Below are 21,537 nucleotides of genomic sequence, written 5' to 3' on the forward strand. Positions count from 1 at the left end.
CCCTTCTTTATGTTTCCAAGCAGCAGAATTTTTAAAAAGTTTTATTTAGGCAATCTCCACATCCAGTGTGGAATTCACAACCCCAAGATCAAAAGTTACCTGCTGTATTGACTGAGCCAGCCAGGTGCCCCGCGACAGAATGTTTTATTTGCCTGCGTATGTGTTTTCTGCTTTATTGAGGTATAATTGACATATAATATACTAGACATACTTAAAGTGTATCATTTGCAGAGTTTTGGCATATTTACACCCATGAAAGCATTACCACAATCGAGATAATGAACATACCATTGCCCCCAAAAGCTTCCTTGTGCCCCTTTATAATCCTTAATCCCTACCCCTTTCAGTCTCTCCTCCAGCCTCCTTGGGCAACAGCTGATCTGCTTTCAGTTTTTTTGCATTTTTTTTTTTTTTGCTATCTTCTTTCATTCAGCATAATTATTTGGTTTCATCCACATTGTCACATAACAGCAATAGTTCATTCCTTTTGATTGCTGAGTAGTGTTCCATTATATGGGCATACTCTAGTTTATTCATTCATCTGTTGATGGAAACTTGGATTGTTTCCTGTTTTTGGCTATCACACATAAAACTGTTGTGAACATTTATGTGCAAATCTTTGTTTGGACATAGGCTTTCATTTCTCTAGGGTAAATTCCTAAGAATCTGGATCATATAGTAGTCTATGTTTGACTTTTTAAAAAGTTGTCAAACTGTTTTCTCTAGTGGTTGTACCATTTTATGTTCCTCCCAGCAGTGTATGAATGTTCCAGTTTCTCTGCATTCTCTTCAACACTTGATGTCATCAGTCCTTTTAATTTTAGCCAATTTAATAACTATTTAATTTTAATTTGCACTTCCCGATGACTAATGATATTGAGCATTATTTCATGTGCTTATTTGCTATCCATATATCTTCCTTGGTGAAATATCTGTTCAAATCTTTTCCCTACTTTTTAAATGGATTGTTTGCTTTCCTATTAGTGGATTTTGAGAGCTTTTTAGAAATCTTTTATCTACCATATGCTTTAAAAAATATTTTCTTCCACTCTGTGGCTTATCTTTTCATTCTCCTAACAGTATGTTTCAAAAAGCAGAGTTATTAATTTTGATGGAATACAATTTATCAGTTTGTTCTTTTATGGGTTATGTTTTGGTGTTATATCTAAGAAATGCATGTCCAACCCCAGGTCATGAGGGATTTCTCCTGTGTTTCCTTCAGACATTTTATGAGTTTACATTTAGTTTTTTTTTTTTAATTTAACATTTAGTTTTGTGATCCATCTTGATTTAATTTTGTCTAGGGTGCAAGGTATGGATCAAAGTTCATTTTATTTGCATGTGGATATCTAATTGTTTCAATGTTATTTGTTGACAAAGCTATCCTTTCACTAGTGAATTGCCTTTTTACCATTTTTGAAAATCCTGTATGTTGTTCATATATGTGTCTTTGTACTGATACCCAATTGTCTTGATTACTGTAGCTTTATGATAAATCTTAAAATCAAGTAGTGCTTATTCTCCAACTCTATTCTTCTTGCCTGCTTGTGCTTTTACTTACGAGTAGTTTGTCCTTAGGTCTACGGTACTAGGTCAAGTGTGTTAATTATAATGAAAAATAACTTTCATTTTGTTTACCAAGGCTTGTTACTATTCAGAGAGGTAACAAGAGCATGAACAATGGAATCAGATCTGGTTCTGAATCCCAGTTCTACCATTACTAGCTGTGGAACTCTGGTCAATTTGCTTATCATCTCAAAATAGCAGGTTCCTCTACTGTAAAATGGGGATGATAATATGTACCTTACAGCAGTGTTTTAAGGATCGAATTAGAAAATATATAATCTCTGGGGCGCCTGGGTGGCACAGCGGTTAAGCGTCTGCCTTCGGCTCAGGACGTGATCCCGGCGTTCTGGGATCGAGCCCCACATCAGGCTCCTCCGCTATGAGCCTGCTTCTTCCTCTCCCACTCCCCCTGCTTGTGTTCCCTCTCTCGCTGGCTGTCTCTATCTCTGTCGAATAAATAAATAAAATCTTAAAAAAAAAAAGAAAATATATAATCTCTGATATAATTTTTACTTAATATGCATTATTTTTAGTTTAAAAAATTAGCATAATAAAAATCCAGTATTTAGTTACCTAAGGAACATCTTTGGCCTTCCATTTCTCTTATTTTATTTTCATTGGAAGTGATTTTTGAGTGATTCTTGTTTAGTTTTAAGAATTAGAGATAATTTTGAGGTTTGGACTTATAATTTGAACATGTGTAGATACAGCAAAATGTACTAGTGTTTCTCATACATCCATGTTACGTTCAAATGGATGGGTTAAAATACCAACAGAATGGGGCGCCTGGGTGGCACAGCGGTTAAGCGTCTGCCTTCGGCTCAGGGCGTGATCCCGGCATTGTGGGATCGAGCCCCACATCAGGCTCCTCTGCTATGAGCCTGCTTCTTCCTCTCCCACTCCCCCTGCTTGTGTTCCCTCTCTCGCTGGCTGTCTCTATCTCTGTTGAATAAATAAATAAAATCTTTAAAAAAAAAAAATACCAACAGAGTGATGACTGAATTAAGTTGTTTGATGCTGGAGGTATATAGGGACAGAGATTTGCTGTCACCTTTGAGTCATAGAAAATTCTAGCTAAGGAAAATCCAGCTCCATAGGATAGTGCATGCATGGAAGATGAATAATGAATATAAATCTACATTCTTCTCTTATGCTAACTTGGGGTAGACATTGATCCATCTCTGCTGTGTCTAGGTGAAGGCATAACTTGAGTTTTCATTGAAAGTTGAATTAATATATTAAAAACCCTACACATCATAAGAAAAAGACTAAAACTGAGTAGAAGTGGATAAAGGGATTTGCAGTTGAAGAAGCCAAAACTTTTCATAAACATATGAAAAGAGCCTTATTTTCACTTGTATGTAGTGAAATGCAAATGAGAGCAACAATGAAATATTATGTCAGGCACATCATATGGGGAAAAAGTAATAAGGTTGATAACATCAAGTATTGGGAGGGATGTTGGGGAAAGGAACACATTTATGGCTAGGGAGTATAAATTGTAAGACTACTTTTGAAAGCTATTTAAAAATACATAATAAAGTTGAGTGTTTATATACACTGAGATCTAGCACTTCCTTTTCTTGGTACCTGCCCCAGAGAAATTTTCATCCATATGCACAGAGAGACATGTACAAAGATATGCATTGCAACATCATTTGTAATAGTGAAGAATTGAAAATAGTCTGTCTCCTCTCTCCCTCTGTTTCTCTGTCTCTCTGCCACTCTCTCTCTCACACACACATACACACCCCTCAAGTTATTTTCTAAACCATTGCAAGTCACAGTACTCACGGCACTTTACCCCTAAAGCTATTTTTTAAAACAGAGTTCTGAAGCAAATATAGAAAAATGTCGGGGCGCCTGGGTAGCACAGTCGTTAAGTGTCTGCCTTCGGCTCAGGGCGTGATCCCGGCATTCTAGGATCGAGTCCCACATCGGGCTCCTCCGCTGGGAGCCTGCTTCTTCCTCTCCCTCTCCCCTGCTGTGTTCCCTCTCTCGCTGGCTGTCTCTCTGTCACATAAATAAATAAAATCTTTAAAAAAAAAAAGAAAAGAAAAATGTCAACTTGTTTGGTTTTGCTGGTGGGAACACACAGATCTGTTATTTTCTGTACCTCTCTGTATCCGTGAGATGTTAAAACTTGAAAGTAAGCATGGAAATTTTAAAAAGAATCATGACATTTGTTTCTCTGCTTTCTTTTCCTCTTTACAAATGACTTGTAATTCCTCACCTGAAGACCAAGCATCTTTCCCATTGTGCATCTTGTTTGATTTAGATCTATCAACCATCTTCAGCTCTTTTCTTCCCATGACTTGAAATATCTCCACGGTAACTATTTTGCGTTCAGAACTGTTTTAGACATCTGGCTTCTACTGATCTCTGTTCATTATCGTATTAAGCTCGTTGCACCTCGTGAGCTTGCGTCTTTGCTGTTCGCAGGGGTTTGGATTAAGATTGGCACTTCACTTGTGCATTTCATGACGGCGTTGCAGGGCTTGTTTTCTTAACCTTGCTTCATCTGCCTGTCTTGGTATGTAAGATATTTATATGTAGGGAGGGATATTTGTTTTAGTGTATGATAGATACTTAGAATGAAGATTAGGTCATGCACTCGTAGCTGAGAATTTCCAAAGCGTATCATAAACAATTCTGAGTCTTCAGAACAGAGGCTTGGGGTGCCCCCTACACAGTATTTTTGGCTGCCACAATGGTCTCTCTGCCCATGTCAAGCTCACTTTATGTGTACATACTTCAAGTTCCCTATTTTCTTTCATCTGCCTCTTTGGTAAACGGACGACAGAAACTTCCTCTGCCTGATCTCTCTGTGACATACTGCAAATTTAGCTCAGACGCCAGCTGGCTGTGTGTCTCTGGCTATTCATAGAAAGATAGGGTTTACCTTCCTTCCTTCTGGAGAAATCTGTGACTTTTCATGGGTCCGAATCTATTTTCAAAGGGCTATTTGGAATCGGAGCTACTAGGTAATGGGAAAAGTTCTTTTTTGTAATACTTGAATAATCTTTTAAAAAATACACTGATGGGGGCGCCTGGGTGGCACAGCGGTTAAGCGTCTGCCTTCGGCTCAGGGCGTGATCCCGGCGTCATGGGATCGAGCCCCACATCAGGCTCCTCCACTATGAGCCTGCTTCTTCCTCTCCCACTCCCCCTGCTTGTGTTCCCTCTCTCACTGGCTGTCTCTATCTCTGTCAAATAAATAAATAAAATCTTTAAAAATAAAAAAAATAAAAAATAAAAAATACACTGATGAATCATTTCTCATGTGTGTTGGCCGTACCGTGCTTACTTTTGAATGATTTTCTCCTCTTGCATTCACGGGTGTTGTAAAGCCATGACCATCCATCCTCTGCTGGTTATCATGAAGCATCCGCGGGAGTACCAGGTGGCAGGGAACGCAGACGGAGCAGAACACTTAGCTCAGCCACTACATCTGTCCGAGTGCTACTCTGGTCCTGGCCTGGTCCTCGATACTAATTTTGATCCAGAAACAATCCGTAAGTCAGCCCATAAGATATAGGCGGGTCTCTGAGACTGACCTGGAAGTCTGGCCCTGGGTGGCCAAAGTTTCAAGATAAGCTGGAGCCAATGGGGTTTCTAGGGAGCCCTGGGCAAGATGTGCTTATTTCCCAATTCAGAAGTGATATTTTCTTGTCAGTTTAGATTTCCTGCCCAGGACAGTTCAGAACTGGATGGATTTCAGGACAGTATTCATGAAGACACTTGTCTCGTCGCTTTTGGTAATTTTCATAAATCACTTAACATCACAGATATCGCTAATTGCCACTTCCCTGTTATTCTTTTTATTCGGATGCCCTGGATTTGGAAACTGGTAACTGGACTGTAAGCTTCTTTAGGGTGAGGATGGGACGTTTTTAATTTTGTATTCCTAACATCCACCACAATGTCTAGGGTGTAATTACTTCTCAATAAAGGTCTATGTCTAGAACATATGGCTGAATAAATGGCTGTAAGACATATCCCAAGGTCACTGTCCTTTTTTCTCTTCTCCTGTCCTCCTTGTTTACTCTTCTTGTTTTCATCTCTTTTAGACCAAAGTCTTAGATGATTGCCAGCATCATGCACTGCTTTCTGAAACTCTTCCTGCACACTTCTTCCTCAAATTTTGTTCCTTTAAAAAAATAAATCTTTTTTTCTTCTTGGGCTTTGTCTTTCGTATCTTAAATGATTTTAAACATTCTTCGTATCTCTATCTGATGCTTCTGCTCTCTCAGGTTCTTTCTGGTTGTTACGCCTGCTGACTCCTACTTACAGTTAATTGCTTCCACATGGGGCTTGTGGCTTGGGTTTGTGAGCTCCTCTCCAGTGGTGGTTTAACTGTGGGTGTCCTAAGTTGCTTGTATTGAAGACACATCTCTTCAGACAGGTTTTGTTTCTTCTTCTTGACACCCTACGGACATCCTTGGCCTAGAACCAATTTTATGCCTATTTTTCAGCTTGAAAGTTCCTGGACCGTGCAGGTATTATGAATTCAAAACCCCACATGAGGACAGATTCCGGGAATGCAAGTGCTCAGTGGGGACACATTTATTCCCCCATCAGGAATCTAGGCCAAGGCATTGCCTTTCCATCTACCTGTGAGAGTGTTTGGCTTTTTTGTCAACATCAATTCATTTCAAGAATCTTTCTTCAAGACCACTTCAAGGATTTCTCTCTATGTGAGGGTGTCAGTTCTAGTTCTTCACCTCATCTCCCATCCCCAAGTGCTGGGCAAATCATACAGTCTCTCCAAATGCTCAGATTCCCTAGCTTTTCAATCTAAAAAATCATTACCTTTCAAATGATGATAATAAGACTTAACAACAAGGTTCTGAGAGATGTGTCTCCCTGGATAGGGATGTTACGAGATTCGCCTAGTAGAAGAGATAAAAGGCATTTTGGAAAAAAAAAATAATTAAAGCACTCTGTAATTAGGTTTTGTTTCTTCTTCTAGATACCCTAGGGGTATCATTGGCCTAGAATGAATTTTTGCTAGTATTATTACTAGTATACTCTTTCCCGCAGACTCTTTTCCTTCTTTTTTTTTTTTTTAAGATTTTATTTATTTGACACAGAGACAGCCAGCGAGAGAGGGAGCACAAGCAGGGGGAGTGGGAGAGGAAGAAGCAGGCTCCCAGCAGAGGAGCCTGATGCGGGGCTCGATCCCAGAACGCCAGGATCACGCCCTGAGCCGAAGGCAGACGCTTAACGACTGCGCCACCCAGGCGCCCCTTTTCCTTCCTTCTTCTACCATTACATCTCCTCGACCATTTGTCGAGTTTGTGGCCAAGTAGGGTGGCCTTCCACTTAGGCAGAGGATGAACTGCAACCTCCCGGCTGATTGGACCTTATTGAGGATGATGAGTACTGTGGCTCTGTTACTTACCTCTCCACTCCTGACTCTGCATATCACTCAGTTCCTTGCTAGAGTGTTGGTGTTGGTAACCCTTGGGCAGTAGTTATTATTATTTTAGTTAAGTGCATTGGTTTTTTAGTTGAGGTCTTAGTAGCACATGAAATTGTTTATATAGTTCTGATACTTTGGAGAACCATGGAACTGCTGCCTGAATACAGATCTTCGTAGTTACCTGTCTATGGCATGCCACTGAAGGAGGGTATCAATGGGTATAGTTGTTCTGGAAGCTACAGCAAACCTTTAAATGCATGTCAAGAGGAACACTGGTAGTTACAATCAAGAATTTTTACTATATGAGCTCACGTAACACACCCATTATACGTTATAAAAACTTCGGTTTGAACAAGCCATGTCATAAAAGGGGCCACAGAATCAGCAAAGCCAGTCTTATAATGACAGGCCAACCAGTTTTAGATATTGGGGTTTTCTTGGCTTTTTATTTGAAGCCAAGCTCTCAAACAAGAGCATTGACTTTGCTTCGGGTCAAATGAAGTCATAATTTGGGCTGGGTTAGTCCTTGTTTAAATCACTTAGGTAAGGTTTAATTTGTGAACCAAACCCTGGAACCAGTTCAGTTGCCAGAAGAACATATAATTATATAACTTTTGTCACAAGACTCAAGAGAAATGTTTCATAGATATAGTGGGGATTCAAAGAGAATACGAGGCTAAGATGGAAAGTGCTTATACAGATGGCAGTAGAAGAAATGGAAACAGAAAACATTTGTGAAAGTCTAGTGTCCGTTCTTTGTATAGTTCTTTATGCCAATTAAGACACTTGAAATATTTTTCAAGTTTTCAAATACTGAATCTCTATTTTCATGGAAAGTGTGACATACTTACAAGAGGGTTAATGATGTTGTATATCTTTCAGAATTTTCTATGGCATACCTTTACTTTATATGGAATACTTACACAACTGCCCTATTTCCACTTAGCTGTGATAATTGCCTGCCACATACATAGATGACATAAATTCCCAGCTAATTCAGACTTCTCTTTTTTATGCACTTAAGAGTTAGTCCAACCCTTCCTGAAACCTGTTTACCAGACCTCCGAACAAATAGACTGATTTGAAGATCGGTTCTTGTCTTATCTCCTGTCTGCCATCTGTTTTAGATATTAATAAGTCACAAACTGCCTCAGCGGTCTGAAAGAGACTGAGAAAGAGCAGAGGGCCTGAACTGTCAGAAAACAGAATCATGTCCTTAGGCAAATCCGAGGGCGGTTGGGTAGGTTGTATAATCAAGTGATAACAGGAACGATGATTAAAATCAACAACCACTTCACAAATCTTAAAACTAAAATGCATGCTCGATTTAGGAGAAACCTCAAAGACATAGCATGTAAACCTTGGTTACCGTTGTGGAACAGTTGGTGGAAGTTTGTGGAAGGAGCCGTGCACACAGACCAGTTCAATTAGGCCGATTTAGGCCAAGCATCTAGCTTGCTGCTCCTGTGGGGTAGATGGGAGTAAGCCCCGTTCTCCACCCTGTGAGTTCTTGGTCTTGGAGGGAAGATACCACACAGCTATCTACGCTCCTGACAAAACAGCTTTGCCTGGAGCACTTGGTGTGCACGGGCCAAGCTTCATGCCTGCCTACGGCTTTATTTACTGACATTATCTTGAATTCTCTCATCAGATATTCCAGTTCACAGATGGAGAAGCAATATTTTTTCCCCTGCATTTTATCGTGTTAACAACACAATATGTTAAGTGCTTTGCCAAGGACTTAGACTGAGGACTGGTAGGCAAAAGTCCAATCTTGGCTCTGCTATACACCTATGGGGTCTGGAGGAAATTTCTTAATTTTTTTGAGCCACAGTTTTCTCATCTGTAAAACAGAGATAGTAATATCTACCTCAGCTCTCAGCTTCCATGTCAATATTCTCAGAAAAGCCTTATTCCACCATCCTAAGGAATCTTGTTCCCATCTCCCCGGTCACTGGATCCCATTACCGTTTTAGTTTTGGGATAGCCTTTATCACCATCTGAAATGATGTCATATGCCATTGGTTTCCATGACTACTGGCAGCCTCCCCACTTGAATGTAAATTTCGTGAGGGCAAGGGCTGAACCCCAAATCTGGTTCCTGGCACATAGTAGGCATTCAGTAAGTATTACATGAATGGGCAGTGAACTAGGCAACAGTTAATAGAGATAGAAAGGAGAAGGTGACTGTACTTAATGGTTAATGTCCTTGTGAACAATTCCATTATGTTCCTTTAGAAAGAAAACAAATCATTGCATGCTTTGAGCACTGCTATTAAGGTAGGTAGAAGGGTTTGAGTTTTTGCTTTTGTTTTTTGTTTTTTTACCATAAGGAAGGTCTGAAAATAAATTGCATTTCGTCACCCGTTGCATGGCAGTCCGTCCCTGACCTGAGCTGGGCTCCAACGAAAGTTGCAGGGAGACAAATACAACACACAGACACAGAACAGAATCTTTTGTACATGTGACTGTGGGAGATGCTGAGAGAAATGTGTACCCAGAGCTTACCTGAGTAGGTTTTGGCCTTCAGTCTCTCCCACAAGCATAAACCTCAGAGCGCATGACATGTCTTACTTTGTCTACAGAAGGCACCTGCAGCCTCCACTGACTTGTTGTTTCTCTTTGCCGTTGTTTCAGGATTCTGAGAAGCGAACCCCGCTTCACGTGGCTGCGTTTCTGGGAGATGCAGAGATCATCGAACTCCTGATTCTGTCAGGTAAATACCAGCTGTACTTAAAAGTCAGTTGCAGATAAAAATTTAAATGACCAAATCACTAGGTCGACTATTACAATGAACCCAAACAGATTTCTTTATTGTGCTCATGGAAGTGAATTTGATCAGCGATTTTATCAGTAGACAGCAATGCAAGAGGGTGTTCTTCATGAAAAATGACGTCTTTAGTAAAACATTTATATTGCCTTGAAAGTCTGGTTTCTGACTAGTCAGGCCCAGTATTATAGATGAATTCAGTAGATCTGAATATCTTTTCATTTTTTTATTGTTAAAAAAATAAACAAAACTGATTCCTTAAAGCCTACATGAACAAATACCAAATGTATGTATGTATTTACGTACATTTAAATTATGTGGCAAAACAATACTATGTTTTGTCTATGGATACATGACTATGACTATGTAATAAAACATGGAAGGAAGGGAACATCAATTTCCAGGTAGTGGTTACGTCTGAGGGGGCTGGTTGTATGAGAGAAATTTTCAGGGAAGGGTAAAAAAGAGACTATAACTCTGTAAAATATTTTATTTAAAAAAGATTGGAAGCAAATATGGCAAACGTGGTTTTGTGCTATTATTCTCTTCATTTTTTAAATGTATTTTAAATATCTCATCGGATTTAGAAATGTCAATGCTTTCATTTTTGGAAAGCTGTGTGCTTGGTACATCTCACCAAACTGGTTTCCAAAACTAATATATGCTTTCTGCCTTGAGTATTTGCTAGACAAATCCCCAGAACGAATCTGAGCGCATGCACGTGTCTTGGTGTGGATTGCAGACCGGCTGGCTATTCCTCTCCTCCTTTTTGTTTAGGGAGATTAAAATCTGGAGGAAATACTTCTGCCCACAGACTATGCCAAAGGCCTATACTAAGGTTTTGCCTTTGTTTGCAGTAGTTAAGGGAAACTGTAGAATTCCAAAGTAAACTATGCAAGGTAGGAGCTATGCATGTATTTACACAGATAGGGACACTGTAGAAAAAAATTCGAGAATTGTGCTGTGATACACCGGGATGACTCACATTGCCCTTATTTTGTTGTGTTCATGTTCTGGAGGTGGATTTTCCCAGGAAACGAGTATTCTGTGCCATACAACGCCTGTGCCCCGTGCTCCTGACAATTGCACGGAGCCGAAGTTAGATTTTGTGTTGCATTCCTATGCTTTCAGGAACAGGCCTTCCTTCTGACAGTTTTAAAGATGTTCCGGGGCTGTGTTCCAAACATGTATTGTTTGGTGCTGGCCCAGACCATGGCTAAGAGCCAGTCCACACCTGGCCGGTGGCCCTGGCAGTGGAAATTTGGTCCATGGAAGATTGTAGGCACAATCGGTGGGGATGTAAAATAAAGAATTTTGTGGGATGACACCAAAGTGGTCCCAGCCATCCAAACGTATTAAGAGACATCTCAGAGTCTCAGAGGAATGCTTAGCTCATGAATGTGCAAATTCAAAACTTTGTCTTTGACGCCCAGCTTTGGTTTTATTTGTTTGTTTTTCCACTTCTGAAGGAAGATTTCATCCTGCGGCATGAAGTTAACCATCTGTTTTCCTCAGGCATCTGTGGGCTGGTGACTTTTGAGTAATGTGGTTTCCCATCACCTTCATGTGAGATGGAGTCACCAGCCTCTCTTACCTGGAGTTTGTCCCGTAGAGCCTGGAGAAATTGTTCCATAGATCTGGATCGGCACAGCTGTTTGGTCTCGGAATTACTGAGCCGTTAGCCTCACTGCTATAATTTTGGATGGCACATGCTATGGAATTTGTCCTCCTCCCCATATCAAATTAGGAAGGCTTAGGGCATGGGACAGCATTGGGGGAAGTGCTTTAGAAATTTTACTCAATTGTGGAAGCGTAGACAAACTCTTGGAATTCACATGGCTTTAATTTCCCTGAAAGGTCCTTTATTCAATTTGTATATTAAATTCCTAAAGAAATATCATCACAAGAGCATGATGATTTCATTTCTGAGCTTACATCTGGCAGCTGACCCTTCAGGGAATCCAACCAAACTGTTTTCCAATTTAATAATGAATGGGGTGCTAATGATTCCCATGTTGGACAAATAATTTGGCCTTGCCAGAATAGCCCATTACAGCTGTGTACTCCATTGTTGTATTAACTTACAGAGCGTGGTGTAACCCAAGCCCACTAAATTCCTACTGACTATCTCCTAGTAGCCAGGTGGGTGGAACCCTGAATGCCTTGGAGTAGAAAGGGAGGAATTCAGGCTTTGAAACTTTCCTCTTTTTCTAACTGCCAGTTCAAATTCTGGCTTGATTTCCCCGCCCCTGCCTCTGGCTTCTGTTTGGGAACTAGCCGAGCCAGGATTAAGGCGAAGAGAAGGTTAAGAGCTTGCTAAATCATTTGCTGGAGATGTATGAATGAGATCAGGTGAACCAATCGTGGCTGAGTTAAGAGACTAGGGTTGAGCTCCAGGAAGCAGAGCACATGGAACACTGAGCTCAGCGACAGCACCCTATATATAGAGAAACTTGGGGTGCACAGGGGTTCAAGTGCTGGGCTGAAGGAAGGAAACTGGAAGTACCCATCTTCTTTTTTTTTTTTTTTAATTTTTTGCTTCTTCTTCTTTTTTTTTTTTAATGTTATTTTTATTATGTTAGTCACCATACGGTACATCCCTGGTTTCTGATGTAAAGTTTGATGATTCATTAGCTGCGTATAACACCCAGTGCACCATGCAATACGTGCCCTCCTTACTACCCATCAAGCAGTCTATCCCATTCCCCCACCCCCCTCCCCTCTGAGGCCCTCAGTTTGTTTCTCAGAGCCCATAGGCTCTCATGCTTCATTCCCCCTTCTGATTACCCCCCTTTCTTTATCCCTTTCTTCCCCTACCGATCATCCTAGTTCTTATGTTCCATAGATGAGAGAAATCATATGATAATTGTCTTTCTCTGCTTGACTTATTTCACTTAGCATTATCTCCTCCAGTGCCATCCATGTTGCAGCAAATGTTGAGAACTCATTCTTTCTGATAGCTGAGTAATATTCCATTGTATATATGGACCACAACTTCTTAATCCAGTCATCTGTTGAAGGGCATCTCGGCTCCTTCCACGATTTAGCTATTGTGGACAATGCTGCTATGAACATTGGGGTGCATATGAGTGGCTGCACCAACTTGGATTCCCACCAACAATGTAGGAGGGATCCCCTTTCTCCACATCCTCTCCAACAATTGTTGTTTCTTGCCTTGTCTATTTTTGCCATTCTAACTGGCGTAAGGTGGTATCTCAGTGTGGTTTTGATTTGAATTTCCCTGATGGCTAATGATTTTGAACATTTTTTCATGTGTCTGTTAGCCATTTGTATGTCATCATTGGAAAAGTGTCTGTTCATATCTTCTGCCCATTTTATGATTTATTTATTTGTTTCTCGTGTATTGAGTTTGAGAAGTTCTTTGTAGATCTTGGATACCAGTCTTTTATCTGTAGCATCATTTGCAAATATATTCTCCCATTCCATGGGCTGCCTCTTAGTTTTTCTGACTGTTTCCTTGGCTGTGCAGAAGCTTTTTATCTTGATGAAGTCCCACAAGTTCATTTTTTCTTTTGTTTCTCTTGCCTTTGGAGATGTGTCATGAAAAAAGTTGCTTTGGCCGATGTCGTAGAGGTTGCTGCCTATGTTCTCCTTTAGGATTTTGATGGATTCCTGTCTCACATTGAGGTCTTTCATCCATTTGCAGTTTATCTTTGTGTTCGGTGTGAGAGAGTGGTCAAGTTTCATTCTTTTGCATGTAGCTGTCCAATTTTCCCAGCACCATTTATTGAAGAGACTGGAAGTACCCACCTTCTAACGTGCAAGTGTTTGTGAGGTGTAACTACTAATTGAAAATGGTATTTGTTAGAACATAGGCCACAAAACAAGTGGTATCCCTATAAAATTATTTCCCGTGATTTGTCAAAAGGTGATTATCATTCTCAGTGCAAATTGTCAACAGAGCTGGTGGCAAGTCATTCTTTTGATTCTTTTATGCATAACAAATATTCATCCTTTGAGGTTGGATTTGATTTTTTGTTTTGTTTTGTTTTGTTTGTTTGTTTGTTTGGTCTGGTGAAAGGGGGGATTAAACCAAGTAATGCTGGTTTTGGCGCCCTCAGTGTGGTGTGATTGTATAGTAATAAGACATTTTCTGGTGGGTGTGTAAACTAGTTCTAAAGGCAAATCCAAAGGGAGTTTGAAAAATGTTTTAAGCAATTGCCACACATGCTGAATTATCATACACTCTTCCAAGGTCGTTGCTTTGAAGGACAGTGCTCCTGGGCTGTAATAACACTTGGTCTATTTGTTTAAAAGCAAAATCAATAGCAAGCTGACCTCATTGTATCATAATCACATTCATATGATCCTTCTTTCATATTTGTTTATTTCTACAATTAAAAGTCAAACTTTGGATAAACCAGCCTTGAGACTCAGTCATTCTCTCTGGCCTGTAAGGTTTTTCAGTCACGTAGTCTACCTTTTTCCTTTGTTTTACTTCTTCCTAGATGACAAAGCTAAGAGAACAGAAATATTGCCTCTGGGAAAGAGACTTAGTTTCCTTTACTCTTGATCTCTATGAAAAAAAAAATCAAGTGGTAATAGGGATACGATGAAAGGATACTTCATTTATAATTAGCGTATATGCCTGACAACTTTGAGTTGGATCTTAGTTTCTGAAGAATCAGTTATAGCCTAGCACTTTTTTTTTTTTTAATGTTTAAGCTTTAAAATGTCCTTGGGTAAAAAGCATTTGCCTTTAAATCATTAGACATGCAGACTCTGTGTCCTTCAGCGCACAATGGCGCCTGACAGGCAGGTAAATAACGTGAAGCTTCCTTTAGAAAAATCAGTTATAAATATTCAACTCAAAACCATCCGACGTCCCCCTCTGACATGTAAACAAGACTCTTGGACGTGTTCGACGGAAGAGGATGAGGAAAGCCGGTGGCAGGGGATGACACTGATGAAATAGTCCTTGGTCCCCGTTCACATAACTCTGCTTTTGTCATAATAATTTTGTTGTTCAGGGAGAGGAGATTTTCCTGGCAGCTGCCTGTTTACCCTTCTGGAGCAGGATGCGTGGAGGGATGGAGACTGAAGGAAGCCACTTCCTAGATTCCTAATTATTTTTCAATTCCTCGAGTGACTCTGAAGCTGCACGGGAACAACGCTGGGGCGGCTGGTTTGTGACACGCCGGGCGTGTGTTGCTTTATGATACCTAGCAAGCTCGGCATCGTTTCTCTCCTTGAAAGAATTTTAATATTAAAAGCCACGTTTGGATCTACATAAAACTGGAAGTTTTCAGAATATATGAATAATAATAGTAATAAGAATACAATGTAAATGTATAAATTATAAGAAAAACAATAGAATAGAATATATTTTATGTAATATAATATATATTGTAACAATATAATGGAAAAATAGAGGAAATGGGCCAAGAATATGAACAAGCAGTTCTCAGAGAATGAATTGTAAATGGCCAGTAAACACACATTTTAGTAGATGCCCCATCTCACTTTTAAACAGGAAAACTGAAAAATGTGATGCGATTTTCTCCCCATCAGATTTGCAATATTTTAAGTAACTGGTAATACCAAGGATTGATGAGGATGTGAGAAACGAAGCAGTCTCATACAGTAGCTCTCTTTGGAAGGTTGGGGCTAAGGATTAAAACCGAAAGTATGCATGACCCATGACACAGGAAGTCCATTTCTAATGATCTGTCCTTGACAAATACTTGCATGTTTGCATGAGGAATCATTTTATGGGTGTTCATGGCAACATTGTTTGAATAAAGAAATATTGGAAACAAATGAAATACCCATCAATGGAGAGAATGTCTAAAAAATATAGTGCGTTTCTGTGTGGCCATATATGTGATAATTAAAAAGAAGGGACTCAGACTGTAAATGTCAACAGAGACAGATATGAAAAAAACATTGTTGGGCGGAACGATTCAGAGTGTCAATTCAGAAACAATTCAGGAATTCAGAATGCTATTGTGACAGGAGACAAGATTCAGAAGGTTGTTACGACATGTAAAAGCATACTTACAAAACACTGTAGGTTTTTAAAAAATTATTGTGTAATGTTTTAAATACACAAAAAGAATATTGTACTGACCACTCAGCTTAATTCTCTCAGTTTTCCCTGGTACACAGATTGGCATGTGAAGGGATAAAAGAAACTGGAAGCTTATGTACCAGGCTCAGAGCAGTGGTGGTTTTTTTTTTTGTTTTTTTGTTTTTTTTTTAGGAAGTGGGAAAAGTCCAGCCTTGAGGATTATACTCAAGAGGAATTTACCCACATCTGTAAATTCATTTTTAAAAAAAGAATGCGTTTGGGCATCATTCGTATGATCGAAATATGAAATAAAATAGGACTTGCTTTTCATCGTGATAGGCAGATTTTCATAGCTGCTGTTCCAACTGGCTCAGAGGAAGAGACATTGAGGAATCTCTCTTTTAACCAGAAAGCATCCTTCAATGAGCAACTATTAATTTAGGTCTGCCCTGGCCTTAGACCTAACTTGGCGCATTGTGCTCATGGCAGATGCCCCTGGTTTCTATCCCTGTGTCCCTTACTCTCATCTGCTAATAGTGAGCAAGCAATGATACAGTGCTTACCATGTGCCAGAAAGTGATCTCGGGGCTTTTGTGGTTCATCCTTCTTGACTGTTCGTGTTTCTACAAAAGTGGGCTCATTCCATATGTAAGATTTCAGTACTTGCTTTTTTTTCACCTAACAGTAGTTTATGGACATCTCTCCACATTGCTAAGAATTCTTACAAAGCCACCTCATATAGCTATATAGTAATTTATTTAACCAACTCCTCTTTGTCTAACCCCAAAGTTTCTAGTATTTTACTTTTATGACTAACCTTTTATAATACATTCGTGAGGATTAGTCTTAACATTAACCCATTGTTATTTCCTTTAGAAACATGTTACAGAGCATTGTAGTGCACTCACACACAAAGACAGAAAGAGGTTGTGTGTAAGAGGGAGAGAGGGAGGGAGGGCGAGAAAGAGAGAGGGAGGAGGGAGGGAGAAGGTAGAGGGAGACTAAAGGTAAGATTCCAACACACAGTCGCAAAAGCATGTGGAGACAGGTCTGGGCAGGTACCACACACATGCGCTGTGCCCCTCCTTGGTATCCTGGTGGTCTGCCTGGTGAGGAGCTACTGGGTTGAGATGCTTAGATTCAAAATGTGGTGACAAAATGGCATTTGGAAAGACAGCAAAAGATTCCATCAGATTCTAGAGCTCTCTCACCTTTGTGTGGTCATGGACTTCCGTGGTCCCACCTCTCCTGGGTGAGCTGACCTTGCCTCTGTTCTACAGCTGGGGGTCTTCCTGTGGGGTCAGCTATACTGACTGTGGAAGGAAGAGAGCACGAGAAAGAAGTAACAAGGAGACCAGCAAGGAACACTTTGTTATTTGAAAATTTCTTTTCAGGTTGGACTGTTCAACCAAGGTTATCTACCAATCCAACAGCAGTTGTGGCTCCTAATCACTCACTCACCTGGGGTGAGCCTTAGGGACATCCTGGAAGAGACTCTGACTGGGCCACTTTATACATAGAAATGTCATTTTATTTTTACCAAGGAGAAGGGCCACTAACTGAGAAAAAAATGGTGTAAGAAAAAGCATCTTACTCCTCCCCATTTTTATGAAGAAATACAAAACTTCAAAGGCACTAGCTTTCTTAAAAATATTTAATAGTAAATATTTCAAACATACAGAAAATATGGAGAATAAATAATACTTGGGTACACCAAGCTTTAAGAAATCTTAACATTTTTTCCATGTTTGTGTCATATCTTTTTTTTTTTAGATTTTATTTATTTATTTGAGAGAGTCAGAGAGAGAGAGAGAGAGCATGAGCTGGGGGAGGGGTGGAGGGAGAGGGAGAAGCAGACTCCCCACTGAGAGGAGAGCCTGGCACGGGGTTCAATCCTGGTACTCAGGGATCATGACCTCAGTTGAAGGCAGATGCTTAACTGACTGAGCCACCCAGGCGCCCCTCATATCTTTTTTCTAAATAAAATATTGAAGACACACTTCCAGCCCATTTGACATACTTACTTCATTCTTTCTGCCACCCCCCCCCAGAAGCAACAACTGTCCACAATTGGTGTCTGTTTTCTTTAGCCACATGTATTATTTTTATTTCATGCCTCTGCATCCACAATGTGTAGAATTGTTTTTGTAAATTTAAAAGCTTTATATAACTGGCATTATGCCCGAGGTATTACTTTGCAACTTCTTTCATTCATTCATGTTGTGGTTTTGAAGTGCCTCTGCGTATGCATACACAGAACTTCAGTCCCTTCATTTCTGTGACAGTGTGGCATTCCATTGTACAAATACACCACAATGTATTTGTCCGTTTTCCTCTTGACCAGCATTTAAGATTCCAGTTTCTTGCTGTTACAAACATGCTGCAGTGAACATTCTCACACACATGTGAGAGTTTGTCCTGGCTATACAATTGGGGGGTGGCTGGGTAATAGGACACACACGTTGTCAAGCACCAAATTGCTTCCCAAAGGTGCTTGTACCAATTCACGCTCCCACCGGCGGTGTGTAAGTCTGCATATTACTCCATACCCTTGCTACTTCTTGGCATTGTCCTACTTTATAATTTTCACCAATTCGATGGGTGTGACATGGTATGTTAATGTTGCTTGCATTTGCCTCTCCCTGATGAATTTTGAGAAGTATATTTTTATAGGTGTCTTGCTATTTGGGGTTCTTCTTGCGTTAGCTTTTGAAGTTTATGCACATGCAATGCAAAATTTACTCGGTCAAAGACTATGAATAATAAAGCATGTATTTCTGTTTCATATTATTATAACCAGTGTTTGGGCTAAAGGGAGAAAGGTGGGAAGAAAGGAAATGAAATCAAGGAGGAATATATACACACGTATATTTGAAAATAGATATATGAAAATGGAGAAAGAGAGAGGAATGAATGTAAGGAATGGAGAGAAAGAGGGGACAGTGGGAGGGAAGCTTAATCAGTGTTTAGTTGAATGGCTAGTGATGAAGTGAGGCACCGTGCCTAAGGGCCTGGGCTTTGAAGTCAGACTGCCTGGGTTCAAATCTGCCCCTTCCTAGCTGCGTACCTGGAGCATATTAATTCTCATGGCCTTAGTTCCTGCATCTACAAAATTGGCATCATAACGGCATCTCCCTATTCAATGGACCACACGTACGTTGGTGTACAGAGTAAGAGCTCAGATTATGTTGGTGATTTTTAACAAGGTTCTTAGCAATTGCGCAGCTGTAATAATAGAATTGTAGCTCTTTAGAACTAAAGGGAGCTCCTAAGCAAATGAGTCTCCAAGTCTGGGCTCTACCGCTTAGCATTTCTATCGGCGCTGTCCAACACAGTAGTCACAAACCAGCTGTGGCTACTGAGCACGTGATGTGTGGCCAGTTTCAGTGCAGATGTGCTGTAAGTATAAAACACACATTGGATTTTGAAGCTTTTGCATGAAAAAAAAAACCAGAATATAAATCACCTTAATAATTTTGAAACTCAATTACATGTTTTGGATATATTGCGTTAAATAAAATAGATTACTAAAATTAATTTTACTTGTTTTTTTATCCCCTTTTTAATGTGGCTACTAGAAAACTTAAAATTGCATCGTTGGCTCACATCACGTTTCCATGGGACAGCGCTGACTTTGAGGCTCTGAGTCTGAGCTGATGTGGTACCTGTAGCAGGTATCGCATCTGACACACGCAACGTTCCTTTCTCCAAACGTGCTGAAGGAAGGGGCGACTGGAGTGGGGAAAGGGACATCACGCAGACGGCTAGGTGACAACTCAGACCCAGAGTGTGCTGTGGCCAGGTGTTCTCCCTCTCAGATGACTGGTTCGACTTTGGGACATGAAGTTCCTTCAACATGGACGGGGCGCGCGGAAGGGCCAGCTTGAGGCAGGCTTCCCCCGGGGAGGACACTTGCATCCAGCCCTTTAGGATGTGCGCTCCCGAGCAGCTAACCCAGGGCTTCCTGCTGCAGGGGAGGGAGATACCTACTGCCTTTGATTCTTAGCGTGCCCAAGCTGATTTTATTTGATCCTATTGAGGTAAGGGGCTTGAGACTCCTCGGGTAACCTGCCCGGATGGAGTTAGTAGAAGTGGGATTCGAAGCTTGATGAACTAAGCAACAATTTATCAGTGGCTTTCAACATTGACAGCATATTAAAATAACCTTGGCTCTTGGGGAGCTTTTAAAAACTATGCCTGGCCGCATCTCAACCCAATGAAATCAGAATGGGGGAAGGGAAGGAGAGACATTCTCTGTTTTAGGGATTATTATGTTCTTGTTTTCTAGAATTAATATTGTTGATGGTATTTGCTCTTCTTCAGTTAAAGAGAAAAAATAGTGTAAGTTCTATGATTTGTTATTTCTTTTTTAGCTGGTGGCTTAAACTAAATTTCTAGCTCACTTTTTTTTTTTTTTTGAGAGAGAGAGAGAGAGAGTGGGGGGAGGCACAGAGGGAGAGGGAGAGAAAGAATATTACGCAGACTCCATGCCCAGCACGGAGCCCAGTGCAGGGCTGGATCTCACGACCCTGAATTCACGACCTGAGTGGAAACCAAGACTCAGACGCTTAGCCGACTGAGCCACCCAGGTGCCTCTAGCTCACTTTGACCCACACAAATTGCCTGTCGCCTTTTTCTTTTTTCCTTTTTAAAACTAGGTTTCTATTTTTCAGCTCTCAGCTGTCCTTGGCCTCACAGAGAAGAGTCAATCCCTGCTTCCACTTGACTCATTTTCTTGGCCCTTGTTCCAGAGGCATCCACTCTGCGCTTCCCCTCCTCTGCCTTACTTTCTCATTCTTTGATTCGTCCCTCCACTCCTCTTCCTCAGGAGCTTGCTTCCATGTTGTCTTGAGGCTAACATAGGCTTCTCTTATTGCATCCACAAAGATAACACATGTATTTATCTTATCTTTCTCTTTTATTTCACAATATTTGCCATCTCAGCACATGACTGATCAAAACCCTGAACCTGGGGGCACCTGTGTGGCTCAGTCAGTTAAGCATCTGCCTTCAGCTCAGGTCATGATTTCAGGGTCCTGGGATAGAGCCGCTTCAGGGTCTGTGTTCAGTGGGGAGCCCCTCCCCCCGGTCATGCTCTCACACTCTCTCTCTCAAATAAATAAAGTCTTTTTTAAAAAAAACCCTGAACCCCAAAAAACGAAGCTGATATTGGGTGTTTCTGCGATTCAGTTGTAGATTTGATGGGCTTGCATTCATGGAGAATTGAGAGGCTATCGTGGAAGGAGGTCATACTCTACTCTCTGGGAATCTGTCCCCATGGAGCTTCTGTTCCCTGATTGGTGACGTGGCTCCCAGATAGTTGAGCATGAGGGCATCCCTGAGTGTGAGCTCATTCTGGCTCTTGTGTGAACCTGTCTGCCCGCCCCGTAGTGGAAGGAGCTGTAAGCAACTTGTAGAGGCTTCATGTTATCTCTGTCCAAAAGCTTCATGGAAGCCAGCTGCTTCCTACCAAGATATCTGGCTAGTCCCAAAGAGATAGTGGAGATTCTTGGATGGAACAGATTTCTGCTAATCCCCTCAGCCCAGATCAAGTCTCATCAAACTCAGCTTTACAAGAGTTGTTTGAAATCCAGCTGACCTCTAGTATACCTTTGTTGGAAGGCTGCTCATCTTTGACAGTTTGCCAAGAAGGGTACTGTGTGCCCTGTGAGATAGGTATACCTACTGACTAAAAATAATATATATGACTATATATTTTATATATAAAATTTTATGTTTATATAT

At 40.7% G+C, this 21,537-nt stretch overlaps 1 protein-coding gene across 8 annotated transcripts in view; it reads left to right on the plus strand.

Moving 5' to 3' along the window:
- The window catches only part of ANKRD44 (ankyrin repeat domain 44), a 346,132-nt gene that overhangs the window by 142,160 nt on the left and 182,435 nt on the right, over positions 1-21,537 (plus strand). For all 8 annotated transcript variants that reach the window (XR_005837939.1, XR_005837942.1, XM_040642458.1 and 5 more), the window contains exon 3: positions 9,629-9,707. Coding sequence is in view for 5 of the 8 variants with exons in the window: in XM_040642458.1 (XP_040498392.1) it covers positions 9,629-9,707 (79 nt within the window). In the remaining 3 variants the exon portion in view is untranslated. The remainder of the gene's footprint in view (positions 1-9,628; positions 9,708-21,537) is intronic.

Source organism: Ursus maritimus, unplaced genomic scaffold (assembly GCF_017311325.1).
Source record: "Ursus maritimus isolate PB19 unplaced genomic scaffold, ASM1731132v1 scaffold_1, whole genome shotgun sequence".
Classification (NCBI taxonomy): Eukaryota; Metazoa; Chordata; class Mammalia; order Carnivora; family Ursidae; genus Ursus; species Ursus maritimus.